At 41.1% G+C, this 27,813-nt stretch overlaps 1 protein-coding gene across 3 annotated transcripts; it reads left to right on the top strand.

The window, feature by feature from the left end:
• Positions 1-4,982: 4,982 nt before the first annotated feature.
• Positions 4,983-27,441, top strand: MMRN2 (multimerin 2). 3 transcript variants are annotated; one of them, XM_038141083.1, is made up of 7 exons: positions 4,984-5,654; positions 15,220-15,342; positions 15,607-15,713; positions 17,699-17,764; positions 18,831-19,004; positions 20,050-21,954; positions 22,971-27,441. In XM_038141083.1, exons 1-7 carry the CDS (start codon positions 5,374-5,376, stop codon positions 23,357-23,359), a joined length of 3,045 nt encoding a protein of 1,014 aa, XP_037997011.1. In that variant the 5' UTR covers positions 4,984-5,373; the 3' UTR covers positions 23,360-27,441. The 3 variants fall into 3 exon arrangements, with proteins under 3 accessions (XP_037997012.1, XP_037997013.1, XP_037997011.1); XM_038141084.1 differs by lacking the exon at positions 18,831-19,004 and having other exon boundaries at positions 4,983-5,654; XM_038141085.1 differs by lacking the exons at positions 17,699-17,764; positions 18,831-19,004 and having other exon boundaries at positions 4,983-5,654.
• Positions 27,442-27,813: the final 372 nt, after the last annotated feature.

Raw genomic sequence — 27,813 nt, 5'->3', positions numbered from 1 at the left:
GCAGGCAGTTTGCACAGGCATTGTTGTACCTTGAAATCTTTTTAGGAAAGCTCTGAACTCAAGACAACATCGTAGGCAATCTATACAGGGCAAGCATCCCCAATGGCTCCTCAATGTTTGCCACCTCCAGGTGACTGCAGGATCCTTCTACTCAAAGCAAAGGATTCAGTCCCAGTTTGTTGCCAATCCTACCTCAGACAAAACTAACAACAAGATTAACACAAGCTACCTTGGCTTGAAGATTTTGCTAGGGACTTCACTTTCTGCCTGGTAAGGTCTCCCCCTTTGTATCAGGTAAGCTATCAGCAGAGAAAGGCCTCCAGCAGGCAATTCAGAGACCCCAAGTTCCTATCTCACCCGGCAGCAACCTCTTTTTCTCTGTTTTCTGCCTTGCAACACTAGGAGAAGCTAGTTAAGCTACATCACTCTAAACAAATCTGTAACTCAAAAACATTTGGCTGATCTGCATAATACCAAAAGAAAGCCTTATCTTGACTTGTGCAATGACAAACCATCCACTTGCTGTTCATTTAAAGTCTGAATTCTGGCTGCTCAGACTTGGCTATTGAGCCTCTTGCTGGATAACAGCAGATTTTCTTGAAACTTCCCCTGAAAGGAGCAGTTCCCCACCTCTCATGTGCCTCCACCTGTCCCTGGGTGTTGGTGGCTGACCCCGGGAAGCAGGTCTGTGCAACATCTGCCAGCAATTCTGCAATATGGGCAAGGAATTCTAACTCAAGTCTACATATTCCCAAAGCACTGATCCAAGGCAAAGAAAAGAATGCAAAGCAGAAATCAACATTCCCTGTCCTCTACTGTCTTTTTCTTTGTTCCTGCAACAGATTAAACAGGATTTTACTTAATTTGGGTCTCTTCCTTCTTGAATTTTCCCAGCTGCAAGCTACTCTGCCCACAAAGACTTAACCTTGTCTTTGACAATGAACTTATGCTGGAGACTAACAGCTGACAAAGTCATTTTGCAGGATGAAAGGAGTGTGATTCGGTCATATTCTATTGAAGTATTTAAATTGTATATGATATTGTGTGAAAGACAGGTAAGGAAAGGAAAGACAGACTGCTTTTGTGGCTGGTAAATATCCTTTGTTGAGGAAGTTATTTTATGGAGAATAATATTAACGCTAACAGGATCCAACCTTGCTATATATAAACAGAAATCCTTCCTCTCTCTCCATTTATGAAAACTTCAAAATGCAGAAAGGAGAACTATCACAGATCTGTCATTTCCATGCCCTAACGAAAACAAGCAGTTGTCTGACATCCTATGGCAAACAGTTTAGGATTTGAATCCCTGCATGTATGTTTGCATAGGTAATGAGCTAATTTCCTCAGCCAGGGAATGAATAACCCAGGGACAAGCCATTTTTCAGGAACACACACAGGGATGAGCCACATGCAGCGCACAGAGTGCTGCCAGTACAGCGATCTTCCGTGACTGATCTCTGCTGTCAAATACCACTGAGAGCTTTTGAGCAAACCATTAAAAATACAGGCAACAAGAATTCATCTTCTCCCTCTGATGGACAGACCAGCAAACGGAATTGCTCTCTAGCCCTGCAGTCCCCTCCTGACACTCTTCTCCCCGCACTCTCTTCCTCCAGAGCAGCTGCACACGCATGAGCGCGCATCGGCAGCGGGCAAGGGATGAGACAGCATTTTCCAGATCTAAATCCCAGTGCCTAATGAGAAGTTATCCCCTTGCTGTGCAGCTATCAACAAAACTGTCTTCCCAGACATAAAATCCTTTCAGTTATTCAGTCTGCTTCAGAGATTTGGAACTGGGATATAAGAATCTAAAGCAACACTTGCTTTCCATCTTTTCTTGGCTTTTAAAACACTTTTTCAAGGATTTTTTTTTTTTTAATACACAGATTTATAATTTAGGTCTATTATTAAGAGCTTTACAGAGTAAGCAGTGAATCCAGAAAGACAGAAAAGAAACAAACAAATTTATCAGAATCTATTAAGTGAAAACTGAATTTCTAAGGGCTGTTTCTCCAGAGACATGCTGACTGGAACAGCCAGAGTGTTTGCTTCCCAAGTACAGCCAAGTCATTTATCTGACAGGCCATTGATCAAACACATTGTTTGGCACTGTTTACTCCAAGGTTGCCCACCTCCCATCCATCTGTAGCTGCAGGGCTCTGACCCTAAACAAAAGGAAAGGGGCCAAGATGAGATTTTGTACCTTAAGCAGATTACCCAGGAGATGGTGCTGGCATCTGATGACTTGGTTATGGAATTGCAAACAGGACACTGAATTCTTGGGGAGGGCAGTATCAGAGGGGGTTAAGAGCTGTGTTTAATGGACATGGTTAGAATTACCAGACAAGGCAAGAGCACTCCTGACACTTATGGGCAAGATCCCAGGGCATAAGTGATCGATCCAGTGTAAGCGGCAATATCAACTCTTTAAAGACCAGCTTGAAGTCTGAAGAAGTTGGAACACTTTGAGGAAGTACTTCCTGGAAATACTTGGAGAAATAGTATTTCCATGAATAAGAGCACAGGGGGAAAAAAAGTCACTAGTGATTGGGGACGAGGAGTGGAGGAACAGTACCTTTTGGTTAGCTGATCTTAGAACCACTAAAAACTTGTGAGAACAACCAGGGCACCTCCAAAGATCCCCACACCACTATTAGTATAACATCCCTTACTGAATGGGTTTTGAGGATATTTTTGGAGTAACACTTCATTATAACACTTCACAATACCACTTTGCAAATAATGTTCCAAACCATCTTTTAAATTGATTTCAGTCACCCATTTTTTCACTAGAGCAGTGGTACCCAGCTCTGTAAGATACACCAACACTAGACTAGGCAAACTGAAGGGTGACTAAATATCTACTGATGTTAGTTGGTGCAGAGATGTCTTTCTCATCTAGACATCTACCTCCTAGAAGACACTGACCTCAGAAAGCAAGGAGCAGGTAGTTACAGCAAATATGTCTGTTTTCCCTCGTTCCATACCGAGGCAACAGCTCACAAAAAAAAAACAACAAATGAACAAAAACCACAAAAGAAAAAAAAACAAACAAAACACACACACATAAAAAGAGGCAAAGTTGTGGTGTATCTCATTCCTTAGTAGGTACACTCTTCATACCTGCTCCTCTACAGATATAAAAGAAAACTTAGAGCTCATTCTGCCAGCAAATCTGATGTTTTTAACCAATGTTATTCAGGTACCACAAATTATAAGAGCAGTTACACTAAAATCTCAACTACTGTTCAGTAAGGAAGTTTCTTTGAAAAATGAATACCTTTCCTGTGTTCATGGCAGCATCCTATGCTATGCCTGCCACAAGGAAAGGGACTTCATCCCTTGCCTTGCTCCATATTTAGCATCTTTTGTAACCACTGCCAAAAACCATCATGCTAAATTATTAACCTGCAAATCTGTGCCTGCTGCACCCACAGGGCAGCACCATTACAAAGGTACAGAGAACAGGTTCTTGCACCTGGAGGGGCAGCAGATCTTCTGAGCCAGAAGGATGGCAGAGAAACACTGCCCCATCACTTGGGAGAGATCATACCCATGAAGAATGATTTCAATACCTGCAGCACCAAGTCACTTCTCTGCAAGCCAGGATCTCACTGCAGGTCAGGCTATACCCCTGTTGCTTGTTTTGTCTCATGTTTGCTTCAGTTCCTTCCTGATAATGGTCTTAATATGTAAACAAATATAATGCTTAGGTCACATCCAGTTACTTGTGAGAAAAGCACATTTCTATGTGAAACATGGCACATGAAATATTCACACATTGACATGTGTTACGGCAGGATGCACACAATTCAGAAATAAAAGCAGCAGGAAGGAACAGAGGGAAGTTGCTAATTTTTTTCAGTCTTCAGTCCAGACCTTGTGATTTCATCTCCCTGGAGAAGTGACTGCTACAGCAAGAACAGGTTTTCCCTTAGAATTAGCAAAATCTCTCCCTGCCTGGCCCCATACGTTGTTGTCACTGCTTTTAGGCAGCAGTGACTACCACAGGTCAGGAAGGGCACTTCTGTGTTTCTCTATGTTCTTCTATTAGGCATAAAATAGAGGCATCAGGAGAGGGGTGCAAATCCAGCCAGTCATAAGGAGATGCAAATTCACAGCCTTTAATAACAAGGCCTTCCAAAATCCTGGAGAGATTTTTCCTCTATTTTTAGCTGGTGTTGGAACAAATCCATAAAAGCTTTACATTTAATGCTCTGCAAGACATACTGAACTTTGGCTGATCATCTCATCATTCACACTGCAAGATGATCTAGCAGTTCTGCATTCCCACTTCTTTTGTCAGTGGAGCATCATTCTACTTCACTTTATTCTTTAAGATGCCAGAGCACGTCAAGACAGTGAAAGAAGAAACACAGTTAATGAAAGCAACAAAACTAAAAGCAGCACCACCAGCAAAGCAAAACCAGGAAGAAAACTACATGCAACCTCCACAGCTTTTTTAAAAAAAATATTATTAGAATGTGGTGACAGAGGTAGCTCCTGACAGCAGATCTTCTAATGCTAATTAAAAAAAAATTAAAAAAAATTAGGCCTGACACCCAGAGATGACAACCCAAACAGAAATTCTTAAAAATGCTCTATTAGCCTGGCCTCTCTGAAGGACAACTTCATGAAAATCTTCCATTTTGATGGAAACAGACTATGATTCCCAAAGCTATTTTGCAAAGGTAACAGAATAAATTGTAGGCTCTTTTTTACTGTACATTTGCTCTGAGTCCCTCAATACCCACAATTTGTTCTTTTATATATATATAAGAATAAATAAATATATATATATACCACATAATACTACATATTATACCCTGCTGCTAAAGCCAAGGTATTTCAGCCTTTAAACTGTACGTAAAACTTCCATATGCAGCACTGGACCAGGCAGGTCTGTGACATTTTCTGGCAGTGTAATGAGAGTCTGTTAGAGCACTCAGTATTTTCTTTCCTTTCTTTTCTCTTCCTTTCCTTTAAGCTAACATCCTTTTCCTGTGCCTGAGCGAGAAGGCAGTTGATAAAAGCCGAGTTCCTGTTCACAGATAAGTTTAGAAGGCAGGCAAGCTCAGAAGTTCCTTGAATAAGCTATATTCCTACCACCTCATTTTCCCCCCTGTCAGAGACGTCTGAGCCCCACACAGGAACCAGGCTCGCATTGTTCAATAGCCACGGACGTTTCCACAGTAGCTGGGAGGGCCGAAAGCTCTTTCCGCTCTTTGTTACAAATTTTTTTTTTATTTTTTCCTTCCTTCTTCCAACTTTCCAGTTAAAGAATATTGCCGGGGCATTTCTGAAGTAATTCAGGCTGAGCTTCAGAGAAAAGAACACGAGACAGGTGTAAGTGGGGGGAAGAAGCCCAGGATGCTCGTGAAGCTTTTGCTGGTCTGTAGCACAGTAGGACTGGCAAAGCTGGTGGAACACGCAGACCATCATGGAGATCGTGATGGCTCCGTGCACAGCTTAAAGCCACGAGTTCACGAGAGCTCTGCACACCCCCAGAGAACTCCTCTGCCACGCCAGGAAGGTTACTGGGAGGCAGAAGGGTTCAGGGAGGACACTCAAGATTACCCTTCAAGTGTGATCTCCTCACATCAGGAAGAGCGAGGGGATTTGGAAGCTGCGAGCCCACAGCCCCGAAATGGGTAAGTACCCCAGCATGTCTGTCTTACTCATAACAAGAGTACAATCCTCTCTGATATTTTTATAATCTGTTGATACAGGACTGTTTTGATTAGAAGCTTCTCATTAAAATACATTTGATTTTAGGGGCCAATCTGTACCTAAACAAGAGCGGTTTAAATGCTTTGACTACACAAACAGAAAGCTGACTTGCCTGTGGAGGATGAAACCACAGATGGGACCAGCTCTCTGCTTAATCTGAACAGCAGAATGGGGTTAGGGGTGTGCACACACCCAGCAGAGGTGAAGCTTCCCAGTTCTGCCAGAAACCAAAACACTACCTCTAGCAAAGCAGAACTAGAGGAAGTTATTTTACTGACTGTTTCTTATCATGAACCAATGCTGATTATTTCTGCTGAGCATGGCAAACTTTGCCCATTAGCAGAAGATGCCTGCCTGCAGACTTGGGCCTTGGAAATGGAGAGAGAAAGGTAATGGCAGGATGTTAGGAAAATAAAAATAGTGAGGAGTAAATATAATGAAGGAAGGAATAATGAATAAGCATGAAAATTACTACAAATTTCACACCCCCAACCCCCTTCCAAGGTTTTCATGCCAAGAAAATGATTCTCATGGTAATCTGTAGCTGAAGAGTAGCCATTCTGAGAATAAAAGGCATGTACTTCACTAGAAATATTCCAAAACCCTATGATTTGTGTAAGTTTTACAGGGCATGTAAGTAGGTCTCTAAATGTTTAAAATAGATGAAAACCAAGCAGGACAGTGAATGAATCTTTTATAGCCTTGATGGATGGATACAGCAGAGCACTGTTCAGGAGAGCTGAAACAGCAGCACACTTAGTGCTGTTCACAGCCCAGTGCTTTAGGATGCCCTGGTATTTTTCCCTTTAAATGCTCTTGAGGAAAGGAAAAAAGTGAGATGGAAAGAGACTATAAATCCTTGCTCATGTCATGCTTCCTTTTCATGCAAACTGAAGTATGAAATCTTGTTTCTAATCTCACCTACATGTAAAATTAAGGCCTCTCTTCTGCATGTAACATGGTGAGCGTATGAAAGCCTTGCTGTCTTTCATACTACACCTTCCCAAAAATCTATACCTCCCCCTAAAAGCTCCAAGGCACTTCCTAAAGCCTGCAAGGCTTCCTGATGGGTAGTGGTAGATAATGACGTGCTCTGTTAATTAACCAACTCCTGGTTAATGCAGTTCACCCATGGTCAAAGGAAGGAAACAAGGTCCAAGGGGCACTCTGGGCTTCCAAGTTACTCTGCAAGGCGGTAATCATCTGACTGCTGCTTGAAATGCTGAAAAGATTCTGAAAACTCCTAGTACTATGAAAATTCAGTGCTGTAAAAAGGTCAGCATTACAGGCCAGCAAGATGCTGTAATATACTGTCCTAATCAGGATTTCTTCCTTGGCTCTGTAGCTCTGTTCAGCACCAGCTTGTCTAATTCAGCTCAATACCAGCTATGACTCATCCTAATTTCCTCCCAAGGAGAGAAATACTTCCTTCTTTTATGGAGATAGTTGGATAATGAGTCAAATCATAACATTCTTCCCAATTATAAAGATATGTGGATGACTACAGACAATCCAAATCCAGCCTGGCAGCAGCTTTAAGGTATTTGCTGTTTTGTAGTGCTGTCACACTTAAGCACACACAAGGCCAGGCAGCTGCTAGGTCTTAGGAAAGAAATTGGAGACTTTGAGAGGAATTATATCTAAAAGTAAAGGGAAAGAGACTGAAAAAGAAGGGACAACACAATGCTTCTTGTAATTACACTCCAAATCCTAAAATGGTTGAAACAACACACTTTCAGAGCATGAAGTCCTCGTGTGCCTGTCAGCTGCTGTGGCTGCAGTACCCAGCTAGGCACGGACAAGATGTTGTCATCAATCTGGTATTTCCTCCCTACAAGTGTGACACATTCCCTGGAAAAAAGTCATCAAGAAATGGGGTTTATATCTCTCAGGAGGAGAACAAGAAGAAAAGCATCAGGAGTTAAATAGGAATTGAGAGATAAAGGGAAAGAAAGACATGCCAGAAAAAGGTGTGACAGACATGCCAAAAACAGTCCAGCATGGTGGAGAATAGTTTTCTACCAAAATGATGCCTTACATGTAGTTTGCTTTTGAAATAGGAAAGAAAGTCTATGGTAACTTAGTCTTTGTGACAATGTTTTGACTCTCATTATTTAAAAAAAATAAAAGCAATATGTGTTTTGTTCAACCACTTCTTATTTTCTCTTTGTATTAGGAATAGTGGTAGTTACAAAATATTCTTCTATTTTAGAAACATGTAGAGCATAATTTTTCATATTGCAATTATTCAAATTATTGAGACCATCATGACTAAGTACTGCAAGGTATTAATCAGAATCCTCTGGGGTCTGTTTCAATATGTGAGATGAAATGACTCATTAGATCCCAGTCAAATATGCTGGATATGTTATTTTGCTAATTCCTCTAAGAAAAATAAGATTTTTCACGTTTTAAAATATAAATCAGTAAGAAGTCACTGGCCTTTAGAGGAAGAACTAGGTAACAGTTCAGTATCTCAGCTGTTGCTTGTATCAGAATAAAAAGGAGAAGCTCTGCATGTTTAAGTGGACAAGTGTCTGTACGTGTACAAAATCAAAACTATCAAAAGAAGCCAACTTTCCAAAAGAAATCAACTTTTATATTGCTTTTCTCCCCAGCAGCTGTGTGGTTTGACCTCAGCTATTTTATTCTACTGCTGAGGTAAATGGATCCACATGTACCCAAAACTTTCAGCAGAATTAAAAAGGGAAATTAGGAGACCTGTACATCAGGAACAGTCAGGCTCACAACTCAGATTTCATGCACTTAGTGCTGTATTTCATTAAAGAAACCAAGACAAATGAAGCATGTAAAAGGCACATGCAGCTCCAACAGCAAAGCCCAAAGCTGCCTGTACCCTCAGTTAGCCTGACCTGTCTGTCAAGTAACACTGTAAACCAGATCACTTAAGCATTCCAGGCTAAAAATAATCTTAGGAAAAAGCAGAGGTTATTTTTAACATTCCCCCTCAGTAACAACACTGGCAGAGCCAGTTCCCAGGTGGATGGCTCACCCTGTAAGGGAGAAATGGACCATGGGGCTGGAATGGGAAGGAGCACAGCAACTACAGCTGCCTTCCCCATCTATCCCAAGTCTCACAGAACTTCTGTTTCCAGAAGTGTCATAATTTCCAAGTGGTCCCTGTTCTGGTTTTGCCTTGCAGCTGGGCAGGTTCATTTTTCTTTCTTTCTTTTTAATCTGCAAAAACACAGTGTCATCTCCTGGGATTTTTTTACAACATATCCACAAAAAATGGAAAAACAAAATTAAAAAGTCTCCAAACTCTACCACCTGACCTATTATACATGAAAGGCAGAAATCTTCAGCTTAAATAAATCCTTAATTTCACTAATATATTTTGAGTTTTGGTCACACAATTCTGTGAAGTCACCCTTGATTAGAGGAAGGTTTCCTGATGTCAGCCAGGTGTGTTATCTCTCTGAAACACTCACCTCTTCCTCTCATTCCACATCAAGGAGCCACAAAGAATCAGGCCTGTTCTCATGACTACCCAGTGTGTCAAAACATGTAACTATCCTCCCAAATGTACACGAGCAGGGAAAACCCAAATCACTTATTCTAAGGAAAGTCAGTGTTCAATCTTAATAGCTTATTATTTTTTGTCTGCTTTTACAGGAAGAATCCATTAATTTAATTAAGACCAGTTCCACACTGACTCATCTATTTCTTCAAAACAAGGCAGGGGCTTTTGTAGGAAGCTTATGGGATACTGAAATTTCCCACCAAAGGGGCACAGAACATACACTTAAAATAATACAGTTTGGATAAAGTGCAGCTAAAAGTGATCTTTAGCCCCCGACATCCTGCAAAGCAGTGGAACAGCCTTTGAGTGCTCAACAATAGCTTTGGCAGTGCCAAGTGCATGAACAGAGGCATTGGTTTCCTATCAAAGTTAGGCACTTGGCTCCTTTCAGGACTTCAGGAAATATTGGCCAATATTTGGCCGTTGTTGAATGGCTCAGCTGCAGGTGGAATAGCTCCCCATTAGCCTGCTTGATGCAAATGACACAGCTCCATTCCACACAGTGCAGGAATTATTGAACCCTCTGTGCCCGAGGGATGGATTTGTTTCACAGCTCATTACTGCAAGCTGCAGCAATTAATTTCTTCAGCAGATAGCAAGGGAGCTCCTGTTTCAGCACAGCCACAGAACCACTGTCAGCACTATCACCACCTGGACCCAACACCTTCCTGCTTGTGCAGTGACCAGTGGGCAGCCCTGAACAAATCCCCCCTTGTGCCCCAAACATGGTCAGGGCAAACCTTGATGCATGCTGCCCACGCCCTGAGCACGTGCCAGCGGAAGCTTGGCTTCCCAAGTGGTTTTGGCTCCCTGGCATCAGCACAGGTGTGCCAAAGGGGACCACAGGCTGCAATTCCTGCTTCCAGGTGAGGTCTGACAAAGGAGTGATCCGGCTGTACTAGGGGTGAACTTAAGTCTGCAGGAATCAAAGGATAAAATCCAAGTGTAAGCTGTCCTTTCAACGGGCTGTAAATCTTCCATTGAGGGGGAATAACAGAAATGAGGTAATGGCTGTGGATGCTCTTGAAGAGGAAAATCCTCTTGCATTGACTTCTCTGGTATTGTTGTACAACAGTTGGATTTGGCTCAAAATCAGCTTCCAGTCAAGCCTCTGTTCCTTGAACTCCTGCTCTCAGTTCAGGACTGCATTTGCTCTGAAAGTCTTCACTGTGCTATGGTTTTGGACGTCCTGCAGGACAGGACTACCCCAGCTGATAACAGTTTACCTGTTGGAATACACACTGCATTCTGCCTGGGCTACTCAGGACTCTGGAAGATTTCCAGCACTGCATGGAAACCACATGTTTGAAATTACCATTGCCATTCTTTTCAGTCCAGTTTGTTAAGGTGAGCGGCAAATCAGTCTGCTCTCAGCCCATTGAAAACCAGAGTGTTGCATGGGATGAGACACAGGGAGATCCCAGACCCTGCCTGAAAGGGAGTTCTACTCCTTTTGGGAGTTTTCCTGAGGGAAAGGAGAAATATGAGAGTTTCTGCTGTCTGATTCTAATACAGAGTTGCTGGCTGCCTAGGAAGAGCTGGAGAATTCACTGACAGATCACAAGGCATCACTTGTCTGCTAATTAAAAACCCAGTGGCACACCATGCTCCTTTGGAGAGCCAGTGCCTTCCCCAACAGCTGAACACTTTCTATATTCCATAAAATATAAAAAGATACATCTGTCTCAATACTGACATGCACAGTCTTAGTTTGGATTAATTTAAATGTGATGCTTTATTTCTGTTTTATTGAGGCTGCTTTTTCTTGTCAGTGAGAAATTTACACGGAGGGAAAAGCCAACCACAGCTAAAGCCTTATTCTTCTATTATTCTTCATCTAGTATAAATCAGAAGTCATTCTGTACAACTCAGTGGAAAACCACTTGTTTAAACTAAAAGAACAGTCTTCTACTACCTTCCCATAGCACACTAAGCAGGAATTACTGCTTATCTGGTGCCTTTTGTGCTGCATAGGAAAATGTTATGGTCCTGAAAAGTTTTGCACACCATGAGTAGTAGACACAGGCGTGGCTAGGCAGGAGTCTTCAAAGTAATTATGGACACTGGCATCCTTGAGAATAGAAACCTGAGGAAACTGATGGTGAAGGACAACTCAGTTGGACCAGTACAGCCAAAGGAATAACAAAACTTATGAAAAACATCCCAACATCCTGAATTCCTGAAGCTTTTGTTCAGGCAAAAATTCCACTGACCTAGGAAACATCTAAAATTACGCACTGCAGTGCCAATCAAGAGAATATGTAGCAAAGAGAACTAAAGTGTGTCAGTCCCTCACTGAGCTGGGGAGCATTACTCACACTCACAGACAGGCTGCCATTGTCTGTGTGAAGGAAAGACACTACCCCATATTCATCTGAGCAGGGTCAATTACTGCAGAACAGCCATCTAACCTTTTCTCCTGGTCCTGTGGGTTTTATTTTGTTTCCTATGATATAAGGTGGCCCAGTCAAATCCTAGAATCAGAGAAAGAACTGCCTCCATTTTGCAATGTTTCAATAGATCCAACATAAGAAAAAAATAATTTTCGTATCAGTTTCTAAACACCCGAAAGGTTCAAATAAAAAGAGCCTGAGCTAACCTACATTTGCTGAATCTTATTTAAATACAGAATGCTTTGTCATCAGATATATTTAACCTCAGATATAAGAATACAGTTGCCTCAGATTTAGGCAGAATTGAATAGGTGCATGTGAAGACACTATTTAATAAGATTAATTCATAATTAGAATGAAGTCTAGGGGAAAAAACCAAAAAAAACCAAACAAAAACCCCCCACCAAACCAACAAACAACACCACAGGCTAGCAAAGAAAACGATTAAAACACTTTTTCCTGGTTTAAAAAAAGCAGGGATTAATTTCTTTGCAATGTGAACCAGGAAAAGCCATTAAACAAATAAAACATTAGCAGCCCTGAATTTGCTAGGGTTCCCTCAAGAGGTGCTTCAACTTTCAGCATTGTGATAAATGCTACTGTTCACCACATTACAGGGAAGGCTTTTCTGGTCTCCTCACATGAGCAGCTTCTTTCTGCCCCTCTCTCTTCCGGGCAGCAGAAGCTTGCACCAAAGGAAACTGTATTAAAGAGAATAAAAGCAGAGGGTGTTGAGTTGGTTACATATTCAGTGAATGAAGCGACATAGTTACAAACAGGAGAATAAATGCAGCAGCAGAGCACAAAGCTGCTGTGTTCCAGAAACCAGCTCAAGAAAGAAAGTGCTATTTGTGAAGGAGCAGCTCTTTGAAATTTCACAGCTTGATTCAGAGCCTTTGGTGCCAGAGAAGTCCTGCATGCCTCACTGAACTTTAGATCAAGCCCTTCGCAGTCTTTTACATTGTTGCACTTAACATTAAAGAATGACGTATTTTCCTTCAAGGTTAATCCCGTTAAGGAGTATTTTTAGTTACAGATAGCAAAGTTTCCCTAAAGGAAGCATTTGACAAGTTGTGCAAAAAATACTGCAATAGAAGTTTCATCTTTGGGCACATGAATCTATTTGGCAGCTCATTACAGGCCTTATCTACTTACTTGAGGAAAGAATAAACTTTGATAAGCTTTATGGAACTCAAAACCTCTGAAAGTTTTTGTGATTAAAACCACAACATGGAATTACATAGCCCTTCAGCTCCACAAACCAACCTTCTAGATCAAGTGAGAGAAAACCAGTGAATATACAGTAAAGAAAACTGGACATAAAGAACTGTGACAGGCATTAAAGGATGTTTTGACTGAGAGTCCATCATATTCCCCCCTTTTTCCCCCCTCATCTTATTTATTCTGCTGATTACTAGTTCAAAGCAGGCATCAAGTTGGGATCAACCACTGATTCAATTTCTGATACAACATAACACCTTTCTACAGGTGTTGGGAAGCTCACCAAGTACCTCCAACACTTTAACATGTTTTGAAAAGGAATCCTTGTGCTTTTTGTTCTGTTTGTCCACATCCACCTGTGCAATACAGCAAAAGCACTCACAGTCCCACAGTGCCTCATTCTTGCTCGCACAGGTTGATGCATGTGCACATTTGGCTTTGCTCTATGTGGCTGACATGACTCCAAGGAATTCTTGGGAAGGACTTGCATATGGTGGGAAAAAAAACAACAGCCCAGATGATGATTCACTGGGTGTGGATTGTTTTCATTAGGAAAGAACAAAACCCTGAAGCCAAAGAATCCTGTTTTAAAAGGAGGTTTCCACACTGAATGCAGACTACTGCCTGGAGCTGGCAGGCATCCTGCTGGCAGGGGCAGGGATCCTGCACCTAGCAACGACACCAGTGAGCTCCAGCAACAGTGCCTGGGCACTTTATTTCCCCAGGAAAAAGGAGAGAGGATTTGAGGGGGGAAAGCCTCTCCCAGGTATGCCTTGCCAAGTGCATGAGAGAGGACAGCCCAAAACCAAGCACAAACCAGGACCCTGTTCTAGAGTTATTTAACCAACACCAAATACCAGGAGAGTGCCACAGCTGTTAAAGCCTGGCAATGGTAAACCCAGTAAACTTAGGCACACCTTGGAGGCAGATGTCACCAGAGCACGTGTACTGGTCTGCTGGATTTTACTGAGTGGTTTTATACTCTGACACAAGCAGTGTTTGGCTCTGGAAGAGTAATACTTCAATAAAAATTTGAGGATTTGTCTTTTAATTCAGCCCTGTAAGAACCAAGACACCCATTGATCATGGGTCCAAAATTTCCCCCAGTCACTTGTAAAGGCCTCAAAGCTACAACTCAAGCAAGTTGTTTTGGCTGGAAATCACAACAAAGACAGCAGCCTCCTTTCCTGTCCTGCTTTCCCAGCACTGCAGATTTCTTTGCCAGATTCCTGCCCTTGCTTCTAACAGATGAAGAGTTTTGCTTGCATGAGTGCTTGCTGAAATCTTAATCACATTTTCCTTAAGAAACAGGGGAGCAAAACCCACAAGCCTGGTGAACTGTTCCCAGCGAGCCCAGGCTGTCTGCCCTTCCATCCTGATGTTTTCAGCTTCCTTGCAGCTTTGTCCCGGTCTCCTGGCTGCTGCAGTGCCAGCTTCTGCTTTTGTGCAGGACTCGGTTCCCCATTGTTACACCAACTCCCTGAGAGAGGCAAACCTTTTCCATATATGCTGATAGCTGGAGATTTGGTTCCTGTATTCCCATTTAAAAATACACTGCCTAAAGTTCAGCTGTTTCCATTATAGTTATTACTCGTCACTTCCTGCCCCTTCTGGTCTTGGATTTAACCATCAAACTTCAGCCAACACTCGACTGCCAAGTCTTGACTTTAAAGGAAGAGGCTCACCTGCACTCTGGGATTAATAGGTGCCTATGTAATTCTGACTTGGAAAATTAATCAGACTATTAAAACTCACTTGTCCTTGCTAGAAGCATAAAACTAAACCCTTTTACTCCCAAAATTATTTTCCTGCAAGTGATGGGAGAAATTATTTTGAAGCTAGCCTACTTCACAAAATTTACTACATTATCTTGAAGAAGTAATACTTAGGAAGATATTATTAATGGAATTAATGTTGGATTAAGTTTTCAGAAGCAGTCTGCCTCAACCTGATGAGTCAGTCATATGGCATCTGAAATGGCAACATGCCTAGAAAGGCAATTTGACATTTAAAGTGACATTAACCCACAGGTTATCATGGGCTGGAAATTTCTCCTGCAAAATGAAAGGACTGGAAATGGAACTAATGCATCAAAGTTTAGACAATCAGCCCTTTTGTAACAAACACAGATAAACATCTCAAATGAAAAATGAATTGGGAGTGGAGGGAGAAGGTAGGAATCATTTTCCACTTTCCTCATCATACAGCTGGGAAAAAATACAAAGTAAAAATAAAGGCCTTTCTGCATTTCACTTTTTCTTGGCACTGTTACAGCCAGGGACTTAGAGACCTACTTCAAACTGTTTTCCCACGTTTTCCCTCCACTAGGAACTGGTGTTCCTTCACGCAGTCCCGCCTGGTCACATACATAGAAGCCTGCATGAAGGAGAAGTACATTGTCAACTCCCAACAGCCCTGCCCAAATGGAGCCCCAGACTGCCAGAAGATCATGTAAGTGTCCTAAATAAAACCAGTGAAGAAAACAATATTTTCTCTGAAGTATCTAAAAGACGTTTTCAACAGTACTGAATCATTATTTCTAGGGGAGTTTAAAACAAATTTCTATCTTCCTTGGTAACCGTTTTGGAACAATGTGTTTAATAATAAAACCCTCTCTACACCTCATCAGAATACTACAGCATTCAGGATCAGTCCAAACTTGATTGCAAAGGACTCTATTACAATAAACCTAATGCCTTGACCCTTCCTCCCCAGGTACAGGACAGCTCTGAAGCCAGTCTACCAAGTGAAACAGAAGACTTTGAAGTCTTTGCAGTGGAAATGCTGCCCTGGATTTATTGGCAAGGACTGTGAACAGCGTGGTAAGCAAAGCTGGAGAACAAGTACAGGAATGAATGACTAAATGCCAGGCACAATGGCAAGAAATGAATCTGCCTAATTTTTCTCCTTTTTTTAGAATTGATGCCTTGTTTTTTTCAGCCTGCTATGTCCCAAATCACTGCTACTTTGAGACAAGAGCAGTCATAATTAGCTGCAATTAATAGTTAAATAGCATTAGCTACTTACTATTCTGTTAATAGCACCTTTGTAATCTTTATGCATGGAGAAAGGTATTAATTTGCTGGAAAGCCTGTCAGACGTGCATCTTAGACAAGTCCATCTAGGAATGCCTAATTCCAGGTACAAACTGGTGACACCAGAAAGTAACACTAGTGTGTGAAATGCCCCTATGGCCAGTACACAGGATGAAATCATCAGAGTTGGAAATCACAAGGTGTCCAAGTTCAGAGGAGAGGGCAGCCTTCACTCTGCAGTTGGCATTGCTCCTCCTCTCTGCTTACCCTGGCTGCAAAGGCACTGGCTCCTCGACAGGGAGCAGCTCTACAGCACAGGCAGGAGCAGTGCCCAGACTGTAACCTCCAGGAAAGCTCCAGGCACAGCCTTTAGAGTGAACTACTGTCACCCATTGCACTGGTGAATAAAGCAGTGGGGGCAGCAGATTGAGGGAGGGGATTTTGCCCCTCTACTCTGTCCTCCTGAGACTCCACCTGGAGTCCTGCATCCAGCTCTGGGGTCCCCACGTTAAGGACATGGACCTGTTGGAGTGAGTCCAGGAGCACCTCTGCTATGGACGCAGGCTGAGAGAGCTGGGGCTGCTCAGCCTGGGGGAGAAAAGGCTCCAATGAGATCTCAGAGCACCCTCCAGCACCCAATGGGGCTACAAGAGAGATGGAGAGGGACTTTTCACAAGGGCATGTAGTGGTAAGACCAGGGGAAATGGCTTCAAACTGAAACACGGCAGGTTTAGTTTACATATTAGGAAGAAATACTTTGCTGTGAGGGTGGTGAGGAATTGGAACAGGTCTCCCAGAGAAGCTGTGGGTGTCCCACCTTTGGAAGTGTTCAAAGCCAGGTTGGATGGGTCACTGAGCAGCCTCGTCTAGTGGGAGGTTCCTTGCCATGGTGAGGGGGTAGGAACTAGATGGTTTTTAAGGTCCCTTCCAACCCAAATCATTCTGTGATTCTATGATCTGTGCAGCTGCCAATAAAGAGAGAGGGGAGATAGCGTGGTTTAAAAACTGAATGGTGGTTTTAAAAGTGGCATTGGCAAGATTTAGCAAATAATACTCAAAAAGCAGAATTTAAACAGATTTAAGAATAAATAGATTTAAGAATTTAAATGGAAATAAGGGAATTTAAATGGATAAAAGGTAATTCCCTCTAGCAATTAAGTCAACCATAACAATAAAGGCAAACATATGTCTGAAAATTTTTCCACAATCTACATCTAACTCACCTACAGACTCCACAGATAAAAATCTCTGGAGGTTCAGCTTTTCTTCACAGATAGCTTTCATTTGTGGTTTGATCTCTTTGTGAACTTCACTCGTAATATTGGAAAGATATTATCAAATGCAGTGCAACTATTTTAGTCTCTCTATTGTTACATTCATTGACCAAAAACCAGCTCCTCCATCAATTCCTTCTCATTTGTACAGCATCATTCACTGCTGCTGCCAGTTCAGGTAACTGTGGAACAAGAAAGAGGAATTTGCAGATCTTTAGATGGGACCTCCAGAAAAGAAAAAAGCCCCATTTATTTGCAATAGGCTAATTTCTTGTGAGCAAAGCTTGGCATGAGTTAAAAATCCCTTCACTATACTGCACAGCACTGCAATGTTTGCCAGTGCAAAGAAAGTAAGTTCTCCAGAGAAGGTGTTCTTTCCTCAGGAAGCCTGCCTCCACACCATTTACACAACACATGAAATTCCTGTGTGGTCTTGCTAAACTGCAGTAGTTTCTGCATTTAAAACACCTTCACAGCTGTATCATATCTCAATTGCAGATCCTAATTTTATTCTGGTGCCAGGAACTGAAACTGAAGGACAAGAAGAAGAGTTCTCAAACCACAGTATGTGCTTGAAGTTATTTTGTTTGTCATCTTTTTACCTCTCAGTCACTGATCAGGAGAAAGAAAGAGAAAAAAAGATTTGAAGCTGTAATTTTCAAGTGATAAGCTATGGACAAACTCTCCAGTGAAAGCATTCTCTGGGAAAGCTTTGAAACAGTACATTTATTGACATAAATGAGGGCTTTTGCTGTAACACTCTGTGAATGTTCACAACAAAGCATCCCAAAGTTTCAAAGCTGTGTGGTGAACAGTGGATGCCAGCTGGTGCAGAGCCTTACCCCTTTCAGTAGCATGGATGTTAACCCCTTGCTCTGCAACGTGGGCTCACAGGACAGCACACCATGCTCACAAATCTACCAGAAAAACAACCCACTGAAAACGCTATTTTAGAACAGCTCCCAGTAACTCTGAGATTACAGTTACAAGGTACATAGATTTGCATCTCAGGCACTCCACCCTACCAGGGTAAGTAGCACGAAGGACCCTCCCTTACTGCCTGGAAGTGGTGTGGCTTGCAGTGCTATGAAGTGCCTTTCAGCAATTAGCTTCAGGGAAGTATTGCACACTTTGAAATCTACAGCTGAAATTCACAAGTATTTATTTAGAAAAACATCACTTAAAGGGCCCCTCCATGAGTAAACTCTGACACACACTGTGCTCCTGATTTCTCAGTGGAATGTCTCAATTGCTCTTTCATCCCCTCCTTTTATACTAGGCTGTTAAACCTTGCCATCCTTTCAGTCAATGGCTTGAAAAGAGTTAGTATTCCAAAACATTTGTATGGCATGGGGAGATTTCTAATTAAGAGCATTTTACTGCCATCATGGCTATTGTAGCTGAAGTTCTCTGCAAACATTTGAATATATTAGGTTTCCATCACTGTTGGAAAAAATCCTTGCAGATAAACTGCAATTTAAGGTGCCAGAAATCAACAGATCCCCTAAATGTCAGTGCAAAATTTTCAGAATGAAAACCAGACAGGTGTTCTCAGAGGTCTTGCATGAATACCTGTCACCTGGTCGCTGCACCCTGTTGCATGACTTTGTTTTTCTAATCTTGTGACTAGTGTCAACATCAGTGGATTCAAGAGAAATGTTCGAAGTCATTCAAAATCATGAGGCTTTACTGGATGATCTTCAAAGTGATATTCATCAAGCAGCCAGCACCTTAGGTGACTTACAGAGACTATTTGAAAACAACGGTACAAGCATGGTGTTAGAAGTGAACGAGAGCAATTCAGGTGAGAGGTCTGATGCAGAATTATCAGCCCGTGACAGGCCCTGTGAAACCACACAAATCAGAAAGAAAATGTGAAAGCAAAAACACCCTGATATTCCTTGATCTGCTGGTTGCTTCTACAGAGAGAAAAAATGGGTGCAATCCCAATGCAAATGAATGAACCAAAGAGTAACTAGAAATGGGAGAGGAAAGACATTGTTCAGACTATGCCTTAATCACAGAATAAAGAGGTTGCTTATATTTAAAATTTGTTAACCTTACTATTCTGCTTCTCTTCTGTGGGGATGCAGAGTTTAGATCTGTTCTTTTTCCATACTCACGCTCTATTCGCTGATGTGTGGAATAGCACACTGGTGTTTCATGAAAAAAGGAAACATTTGACCCATCTCTGGAACAGTGTTTCTGCCATATACAGGAGTAGAAAAAAAAAGAATGGCTGAATTTAACCTACCATAGTGAGCCACTGGCTTGTAGAAACATTTTCCAATGATACAGACTATACAGTACTCAGTGAACTTCAAGGCACTTGAGTTTGAACTTTAAAGTTAGAAACTGAGCCTTAGTATAATTCTCATACAGTCCAGATACCTCACAGATTTTTCAAGTTATTTACTCCTGACCTGGAATATTCAGCTGTTAAGATGCTGTATAACCTTGAGGAGTTGAAAGCATGAGAAATAACATTGTGGCACATCAAAAAAGGAAGAGCCCACTAACTAAGAACTGTTGAGGAAATGGACAGTTATGGCCACTGGAAAAACCACCTGTCCATAGGTTTCAAAAAGCACCATTTTTAAGACATAAATGGGGAAGTCAATACATATCCAAATTATTTTTCTGCACACTCTTAGATACCATGTGCTTCACAGTAACCTTGATTTAACAATAGTTTTTTTTTTTGGAATTGTTGAACTTTATCATGAGGTCAGATTTTGGGGAGTAAGACAGCAACTACCATAGAAAAAATGAACACTTGAGTTAACCTGTATAGATTGTGTTCCAAAAGCAGAATTTAAATTTAATTTTTTTTTCAACTGTATTAACAGATCCTCAGGAAAGGCTTCTGCAGCAAGTTTTGTTTCCTCATGTGGAGAATTTCCTAAGGAAACATTTTAACCCAATGTGGACAAGTTTCAACAAAAGTTTACAGAACCTCTCCAACATAGTAAGAAATCTGTCCCATGATGTGGAAGCCAACAAGAAAAGCATAGAAAGATTCCAAGAAAGCACTGTGCCCAAGAAGGAATTCCAGGAGCTGGGAACTAAATTTGAATCAAAAGTCCAAGAAAACATAGTGAAAGTTGATCAGGCGAAAAGAGATATAGAGAACAAAGTGCACATGGAGCAGGCTAATATTCACTATAATCTCAGCATGCTCAAGGCAGATACTGACACGAGACTCAAGAAGCTTCATAAGATACAGCAGTCCCATTTCTTAGCTTTGAACAACAGCATAGCAAACCTGAAACAAGAGCAAAACCTTCTTGAAAGTAAACTGGAAGCTTTGAAAAAAAATTTAACAGAAGTCTCTTTACATCATGGTCCCAAAGATGAAAACAGCCAATTAACCATCAAACATATGAATGAAATACTGTCAGGGCATGCCAAGCAGCTTAAAGAACTTTACATGGAGTCAGATGTGGCCTTTCAGAATATTGCAGTTTTAGAGAGGTGGTTTAAGGAGTTAAAGAAAAACATCTCAAAGTATAGACCAGAAGATCTTACAATAAGTTTAGCTGAGAAATCAGTTATTATGGAAGAAAACAACGCAGCAATGGAAAGGCAGATATCACAGCTCAACTACACTCTCTCAAACCTTCAGGAAAACTATTCAGATCTGCTGCGGTACATGGAGGAATGCAATTGCCAGAGAGTATCTACTGACACTGATGTGCTGGAGGAAGATCCAAGGAATAGCACTTATTCCCTTGAAGATACCCAGCCACAGGATATGAAACACTTAGAGTCAGTTTTCAGAGATTTCTTCAGGAGTGAAATTGAAGAGCTCTCCTCAGCTATTCCGTCCATCCATCTGTCTCTTAACCTCCGTCAAGAAGAGAACAGACAGCTTCAGTCACAGGTTACAGCTTTTTCAGAAGACATGGGCTTGCTGAAGAAGAAAGATGAAGAAATTCATCAACACATCAAGTATCTCAACAGCTCTTTTAGCTCTCTTTTGAAAGACGCAATGCGGCACGAAGAAGCACTGGAGGCTTTACTGAGACACGAATTTCTGGATGTCTTTTTTGAAGATGATTTTAGTAGCCTAATACCATCAGTATTTCAGCTGCAAGAATCTCTCAGACACTTCTCAGATAAACTGCAAGAACAAAATGTGACTTTAGAATCTCTTATGAGGAGATTTCATCCCTTGGAGAGAGGTCACCAGAATCATCACGACGCTCACATGCCTCCTAAGCACTCTGAGGAGGAAACACAAACCTCCTCTACTCTATACGAAGTCAGCAGTCAACGCAGCGTCATAGAACACATGGAACCCAACTATGAGGCTGCCAAAGATGACTCCTCGGAGAGCTCAGCCTATAATGATATCATGACTCTGAAGAATGATATCAAACATCTGAGCCTGGCAATCCAGAGGCATGAATCCAGAGGTGACATGAGTCTCTGCTGCAATCATACAATAGCAAATGCAATTGAGCCACTCAACGTTTCTGTAGAAATTCTCTCTGCAGATTTAGCAACCATCAAGCGGAATCTGGAGGAACATCTGGTGACTTTCAGAAAACTATTTGGAAGTAATGAAGAATTAGATGCCTCAAATATAAGTCTGGATGTTACAAAGATTCAGTCAATGCTGCAGAAAAAAGGGAGAAGGCAACAGAAAGGTCAAGACAAACAAAGAGACAAGAAAAGGTCTGAGAAGCACAGAGAAAATACACAAGCAATAAGTGGAAGAAATACAGTGCAGACAGAACTTGTGGAAAAAGGTGTGTTCTCTTCTTTTACTTGCTCATGTACAGGTCTAGCTTCTTTCTAGGCCCTGATGCAAGTTCCACACACAGAGCATGTTAGTATTAGTTATAAGAACTATCAGGTATCTTGTGGGATGCTGGAGGGAGAAATTCTGACATTACTTACATCCTCCCCCTCCACCATTTTAAAAAGAGAAAAAAAAGCAGTTTGAGTGAGAACCGAGTTGATATTCTGCTGTAGGTTGGTTAAGGCAAATAAAATTACACCCGCTATAGCTGCTAGGAAATTGGTATTAAACTAATTAAACTTCAGGTCTTTAGAAGACAAATTTTGTTTGTAGATGCTCATGTTAATGCAGTAGCAGTCTTCTCTTTGGAAGCTGATGTGGAATGCTTTTTTCCCTGTTACTTTATTACTTGGTTCTGGAAGGATTGTATTCAAAGCACCAAATCCTTCTCAAGACAGATGCATTAAATGAACTGCTATAATTTGCACAAGTGGAACAGGCAGGACTGACCACAGAGCACATACTCCCTCTCTTATAACCAAGCTTCAGAGACAAGTTTTCAGCTTATACTTCACTGGGACTGGCCAGTTCCCTTTCCCTATAAGCATGTGACCATAAGCACCCAGTAATCACAACCACTACAGCTTTAACACTGGCTTTTATGATTGCAGCCCTTGCTATGGACAAATAACAGAGCAAAAACCAGCCCCTTTAGGCAGCTGTGCTGCAAAACTGCAGTTAAGACTGAATAAGCAGATAACATATTCTTAACTGATTTATTTTTGGGACAGTAAAAGAGTGCTATTTTTTCCCCTGGGTGGTCCCAGCATTATACTTCTCCAAGAGTTCCAGGGAATAATTTGATCTACTCCAGTGCACATAACCATTTCCAGTGTCTAGCTTTGCAAAGAAGCATATAAAAATCAGGCCTGAGAGGGATTCACCTTATCTCCCATCCTGATGATCCTGGGGAGAGAAGAGTGCTCACTCACTGCTAAAATCCTGTTCCTCTTTCTTTTGCAGACTCATTGGTGGCATTCCACGTGGGATTCTCAGAAAGAAAGGATAAAGAAAAAACTGTGAGGTTTAATGAAACTTACCTCAATTATGGAAACAGCTATTTCTCTGAACACGGCCACTTTAAAGCACCACACAAAGGTGTCTACCTGTTTGTTATCTCTGTGGAGTTCAGCTCAGGACCAGCACTGGGACAACTCTCCTTCAGCCGTGGGTACAAAAGAACTCTCTCAAGCAGTCAGAGAAAAACCCCACATGGAAACACCATGACTACTTTTGCTATAGCAGAAATGGAGAAGGGGGAGACAGTGTGCTTTGAATTGCTGCACGGCTCTGTAGTGAAGCGAAGCCCACCTGGGACAACTATGGGTGGATTCCTAATATCTAAAACTTGAATAGTGACATTTATGTTTTATTAACCTCCTTCCATAGATGCAATGGATGCATTCATTTTTGCTTCATCTGTGATGTATTCAATGCTACTGCATGTGTTTAAACATAGCACTACCCTAGGTTTGTCTTCATGCTTCTTTTCTGGAAGTGTTTGGCTTTTGATTAGTTGCTCATAAGCAGCAATGGGATTCTCTTTCAAGTGAAAAGCTAATGGTTTGGACTCCAGATGTATCAGCACACACACATTCCCAAATCCTTCCAATGTGAGAACTGCACATAAATGTTTTGTGGGACTTTCTTCACTTTGAACACAAATTTCTCCTTTCCCTTGGCAAAAGAATATCCTCCCATGACAAATACCCCCAGTCAGTGTCAGGAAAAGATTTTAGGTAGGACTGCACACTCTCATGTTATGTGGATGGTATCTTAAAACCCAGAAGCCAGGGCAATTTTACCTTTTAGTTCTCTGTGGACCAGAGACAATCTTGGAAACTTCTGCAACTCACTCCAGTGTTTCAGCCTGTGCCCAACAGGAACACTAGAAGAGATCCATCAAACTCAGTAAAATTCACTCTATTGCCAGTATTTGCAAGCAAGGATCTCCTAAAAGGTCCAGTCTTTGTTTCTTGGCCTGTGATGTATTTCAGCTACACTGCAAAAATTTAAAGCATTGTTAAGATGAGCTACATTTACATTTAGACACTAGGAAAATGTTTACAATATTTTAGAAGTATTGGTGAAAATGCAGTTTATTTCTAAAGTTAATCCTGGAGAATATAATGAATTCAGCCCAGAGTTCAGTATTTAGTAAATATTTTAAAACCAAGCAAGCAAAACCAAAATCAAAAGGCAAGCTCAGTGGTCTCTTGTCACTGCTGAATATAAATTTATAATTAGAGTAAACCAAAGAGTAGAACTTCTGAAATGTAGAGGGCTTTTTTATTTCCAAAACTTCAAAGTGACCATGCCTGGTCACGTCTTAAACTTTTCTTCTGTCAAATAAAACTTCCCAAAGACTTTCACTCTAAAGAAGTTCAAGTATTGTGGTATTTATATCTATCCTAATACCTTACAAAGCAATATTAAAACAATTAAATTTGCCAAAATGAAATGCACTTTGAAATTTTCAGTATTTTTGATGAAAATACAAATTATTATGTAAATTGCCCTTTTAAGGTAGCATTTTTTAACAAATCTATTCTGCTGTTAAGAATTTTCTCCTCATCTACCTGTATTCTGAACAATACTAACCTATCATTAATTGTTAAAAACCCCCAACACATTGGTACCAACACACAATGCACTTAAAGCAACAGTCTGACAAGCAGACAATACCTATCTTTTGAAATAAAGCAACAAAGCAATTTCAGCTGACTTGCTGAGAAGATTGTTTTCTCTATCCTGAAAAATCCAAGAAAACTAACAAGAAGAAATGCTCCTTATCTCCTCCTGGCCAATGCAGATTTCCACAGGAGATGCCCAGGCCAGGTGTTCCTGTTTTTCTAGCATGGAGCCATGGTTCACACTGCTCCGTTGCAGACAGCACAAAGTGCCTGCAAACTCACTGTCATTTTCTGTCCCACTTCTGCTCAAAATATCTGAGGGAAGAAAGAATAAAATTGAAGAGGTGAAATGAAGAAACCATCAAATTGTAAGATCAGGTTCTTTCAGTACAAAGCTCCCATCCTGGGGTGACTTGCCTGCGTTTTTACCAATGTTCCTCCAATTCCTGACTTTTGTGGTGGCAGCATTCTGCAGAGCCAGGCCAAGTGTGCTGCCTAGATCAGGGTGGTTCAAGGAGCACCTCCTCTTCAGGGCACACCAGTTCTGCATCTACCAGTCAAGTTCCACAAACAAGCACCACTGGGGAGTATGTGTATGTTACATATGGGGGATAGGATACACCTATATATTTCAGAACACTTTGTTTTTAAAGCTTTGACAGAAAGCTTCAACTGGAATGAAAACCACTTGGAAATGGACACAGGAGGTAGCAGAGACCATTGCAGTTCATTCGGTCAGGTTTTGTGTCCTTCCTTGTGCTTACCAGAGTACTTTTGTTGAAGAATATGCCAGGTGAGTTCAGAGAACATTGACTCCAGAGTGAACAAAATGTTAAAGATGTTTTTGTATTCTAAAGATGTCTTCAAATAGGTGCTTAAGTTAGTCACCTGCACATACAAAGGAGACACACTTGACTGGAAGACTAATTTTTATGTGGCAAAAAATTAATGAAAGACAATGGGATAAATCATTCTGTGGGCTGCATAAGCCAGGAAGATCGACTTCCTTCTTAAGCAACAAGAGAACAATGATTAATCTACTGGGCTGTGGTTGTTTGTTCAAAGCAATAAACCGGCTTTTAAATAAGCCTCCATCTAAACCACTCCTGCATTTTTTTGGTGGGATGGTTGTTTGGGCTTTTTTGTTAGATCAACATAGCCACACCACTATGACCTGTATTTTTAGGCAAACTAGAGAAATCAATTTAATGAAGATAATTTAAAATTCAGCTATTGGTTGGCTCAGTGGATTTAGGAGAATTTCCAAACATGAAAAACAACCTGAAGCTGACCACAGGCACTGGGAAGAGTTGTCTGTAAAAGCTTCAGTTTCCCTCACAGCAGACTGACTATAGAGTAATGTGCCGGATGGCCAGGCAGCAAGAGGCACAGAAATGTGTGCTCACTTCAGGACACAAATATATGTAATGTCAATGTGACACTCATATTCAAAAATAAAAGCTTCCAGCAGCTTTTAGTACTTCCTAGGAATCTGCCAGAAAATATTGCCACGGCTTCAAGTTTCTGTATTTCCAGACTGAACCACTAAGCTTTGTATCTTAGTGCCTTCATGGAATTATTTTGTTATTAATGCTGCTTTATGAATGTCAGTATCTTATAGTACATTTCAAAATTAAAGTCTCCTAATTTTTTTTTTCTTTTCTATTAATTAAGACAATCTCCTTACCGTACTCCAAATTCAAGTACTGACTGTATCACATCTAAACAATTTTACTTTCTATAGATCCAGCAATGCCTGAATTCTGCAGATAATATCCACATCAAGTCAGAGTCTGAAGCCCATGGAGGTCTCCTCATGAAGCAGACTCAGGAGGTGGTCAGCCCACAGGAGTGGTCCTTTCCCAGCTCAGATTCACAGCTGATACTGATCTACTGCATTCACATCAGTGAGAAACACCAAAGTGGTGTTCTGGGGAAAGGTGAAGATAAAACTGCAGAAGGAATTAAGGAAATTAACAAGATTATATCTGATCCTTTCTGAATTCAGTGATACTTCTGCTATTTATTCAAAGCTTGTGATTCAGTTTGCTAACTACTCGGTGTGCTTTTTGGTATGCCCACAAAACATCCATGTGCAGTGTTTACACATTTCACTGGATACCGCTGTTTCACCTCTTAGATACAGATGCCAACTCATCAGTAACATATTTTATACAGTGGCCAAACCCACCCCTTTATAAAGGAGAACATTTTGGTATTTATTACCAGCAGGCAGTAGAACCTTCACATCTCAAAACTGCCCAAGGTCGTTCCCAAATCCTTTCCTTAGGACACAGCACCACCGCGTGGCTGTTCCACGAAGCAGCACCGAGAGAAAAGCTGCTCCTTAGAGCACGGACAGGCGCAAACACTTACCCACAACTTTCCTTATGTCCTCCTGCAACGCTGACACGAAATCCCAGTTTTAAATCCAACCAGGACCACTGCAACCAGTGAAGACATTCCATTCCAAAATAGCCACAACCGTAGGAAAAACGTTTGCTTTGCCAAGATGCTAATTTAAGGAGACTAAATCTTTGTGCAGTCTAATTTCCTGGTGTTATGTGTTAAGGACAGAAAGGTTTGAAACGATATTGCTGATCTTTCCACTGCACTTTCCAGAACTATACTGCAAGAATTTAACACCTGATTGTATAGGGAAAACAAACCCAGGCTTATAATTACAATATACTGGCAACAGTTTTTATGGTGTTCAGATATAAAACCTTTCTAGCTACGGTAAAAAATATGTATTTAAATCAAAAGATTACTCCTGATTAAATGCAAAAAGAGAACAGAAACTGATCTTACTTCTTTCTCCTTGTAAACTAAAGGTGGACTCTATGGAGAGTAGAAGCCAATGGATTTCTGCAATGAGAAAACAAATTCTGACACTCTCTTCATAGTACTCAGGCCAGGTATCCCCTTGACTGGTCTTCATTCGCTTGAATCATAAAAACCAGAGTGAATTTAGCAGGATATACAGAAGCACCTGCATATTTTTGCAACAAGCAGTACATACAGATATTAAACTCAAATATCTTAATTTGGATACTATTACACAAAAAGAACATTGTACACGGAGGGAACAAAAAACAATTACAAAATTCCCCGTCCCTTTATTTTTTCTATTTTTACTTGGTAAGCTTAAGGAAAATTTATATGGATAAAAT

Source organism: Motacilla alba, chromosome 6 (assembly GCF_015832195.1).
Source record: "Motacilla alba alba isolate MOTALB_02 chromosome 6, Motacilla_alba_V1.0_pri, whole genome shotgun sequence".
Classification (NCBI taxonomy): domain Eukaryota; kingdom Metazoa; phylum Chordata; class Aves; order Passeriformes; family Motacillidae; genus Motacilla; species Motacilla alba.
This window is presented reverse-complemented; position numbering and strand designations above follow the sequence as displayed.

Bases quoted from the DNA above. Each gene is read 5' to 3' on its own strand.
- MMRN2 (XM_038141083.1), top strand. From the start codon at position 5,374: ATGCTCGTGAAGCTTTTGCTGGTCTGTAGCACAGTAGGACTGGCAAAG. The intron at 5,655-15,219 runs GTAAGTACCCCA...TCCCTCCACTAG, and splicing joins AGCCCACAGCCCCGAAATGG to GAACTGGTGTTCCTTCACGC. The intron at 19,005-20,049 runs GTGAGAGGTCTG...CTGTATTAACAG, and splicing joins AGTGAACGAGAGCAATTCAG to ATCCTCAGGAAAGGCTTCTG.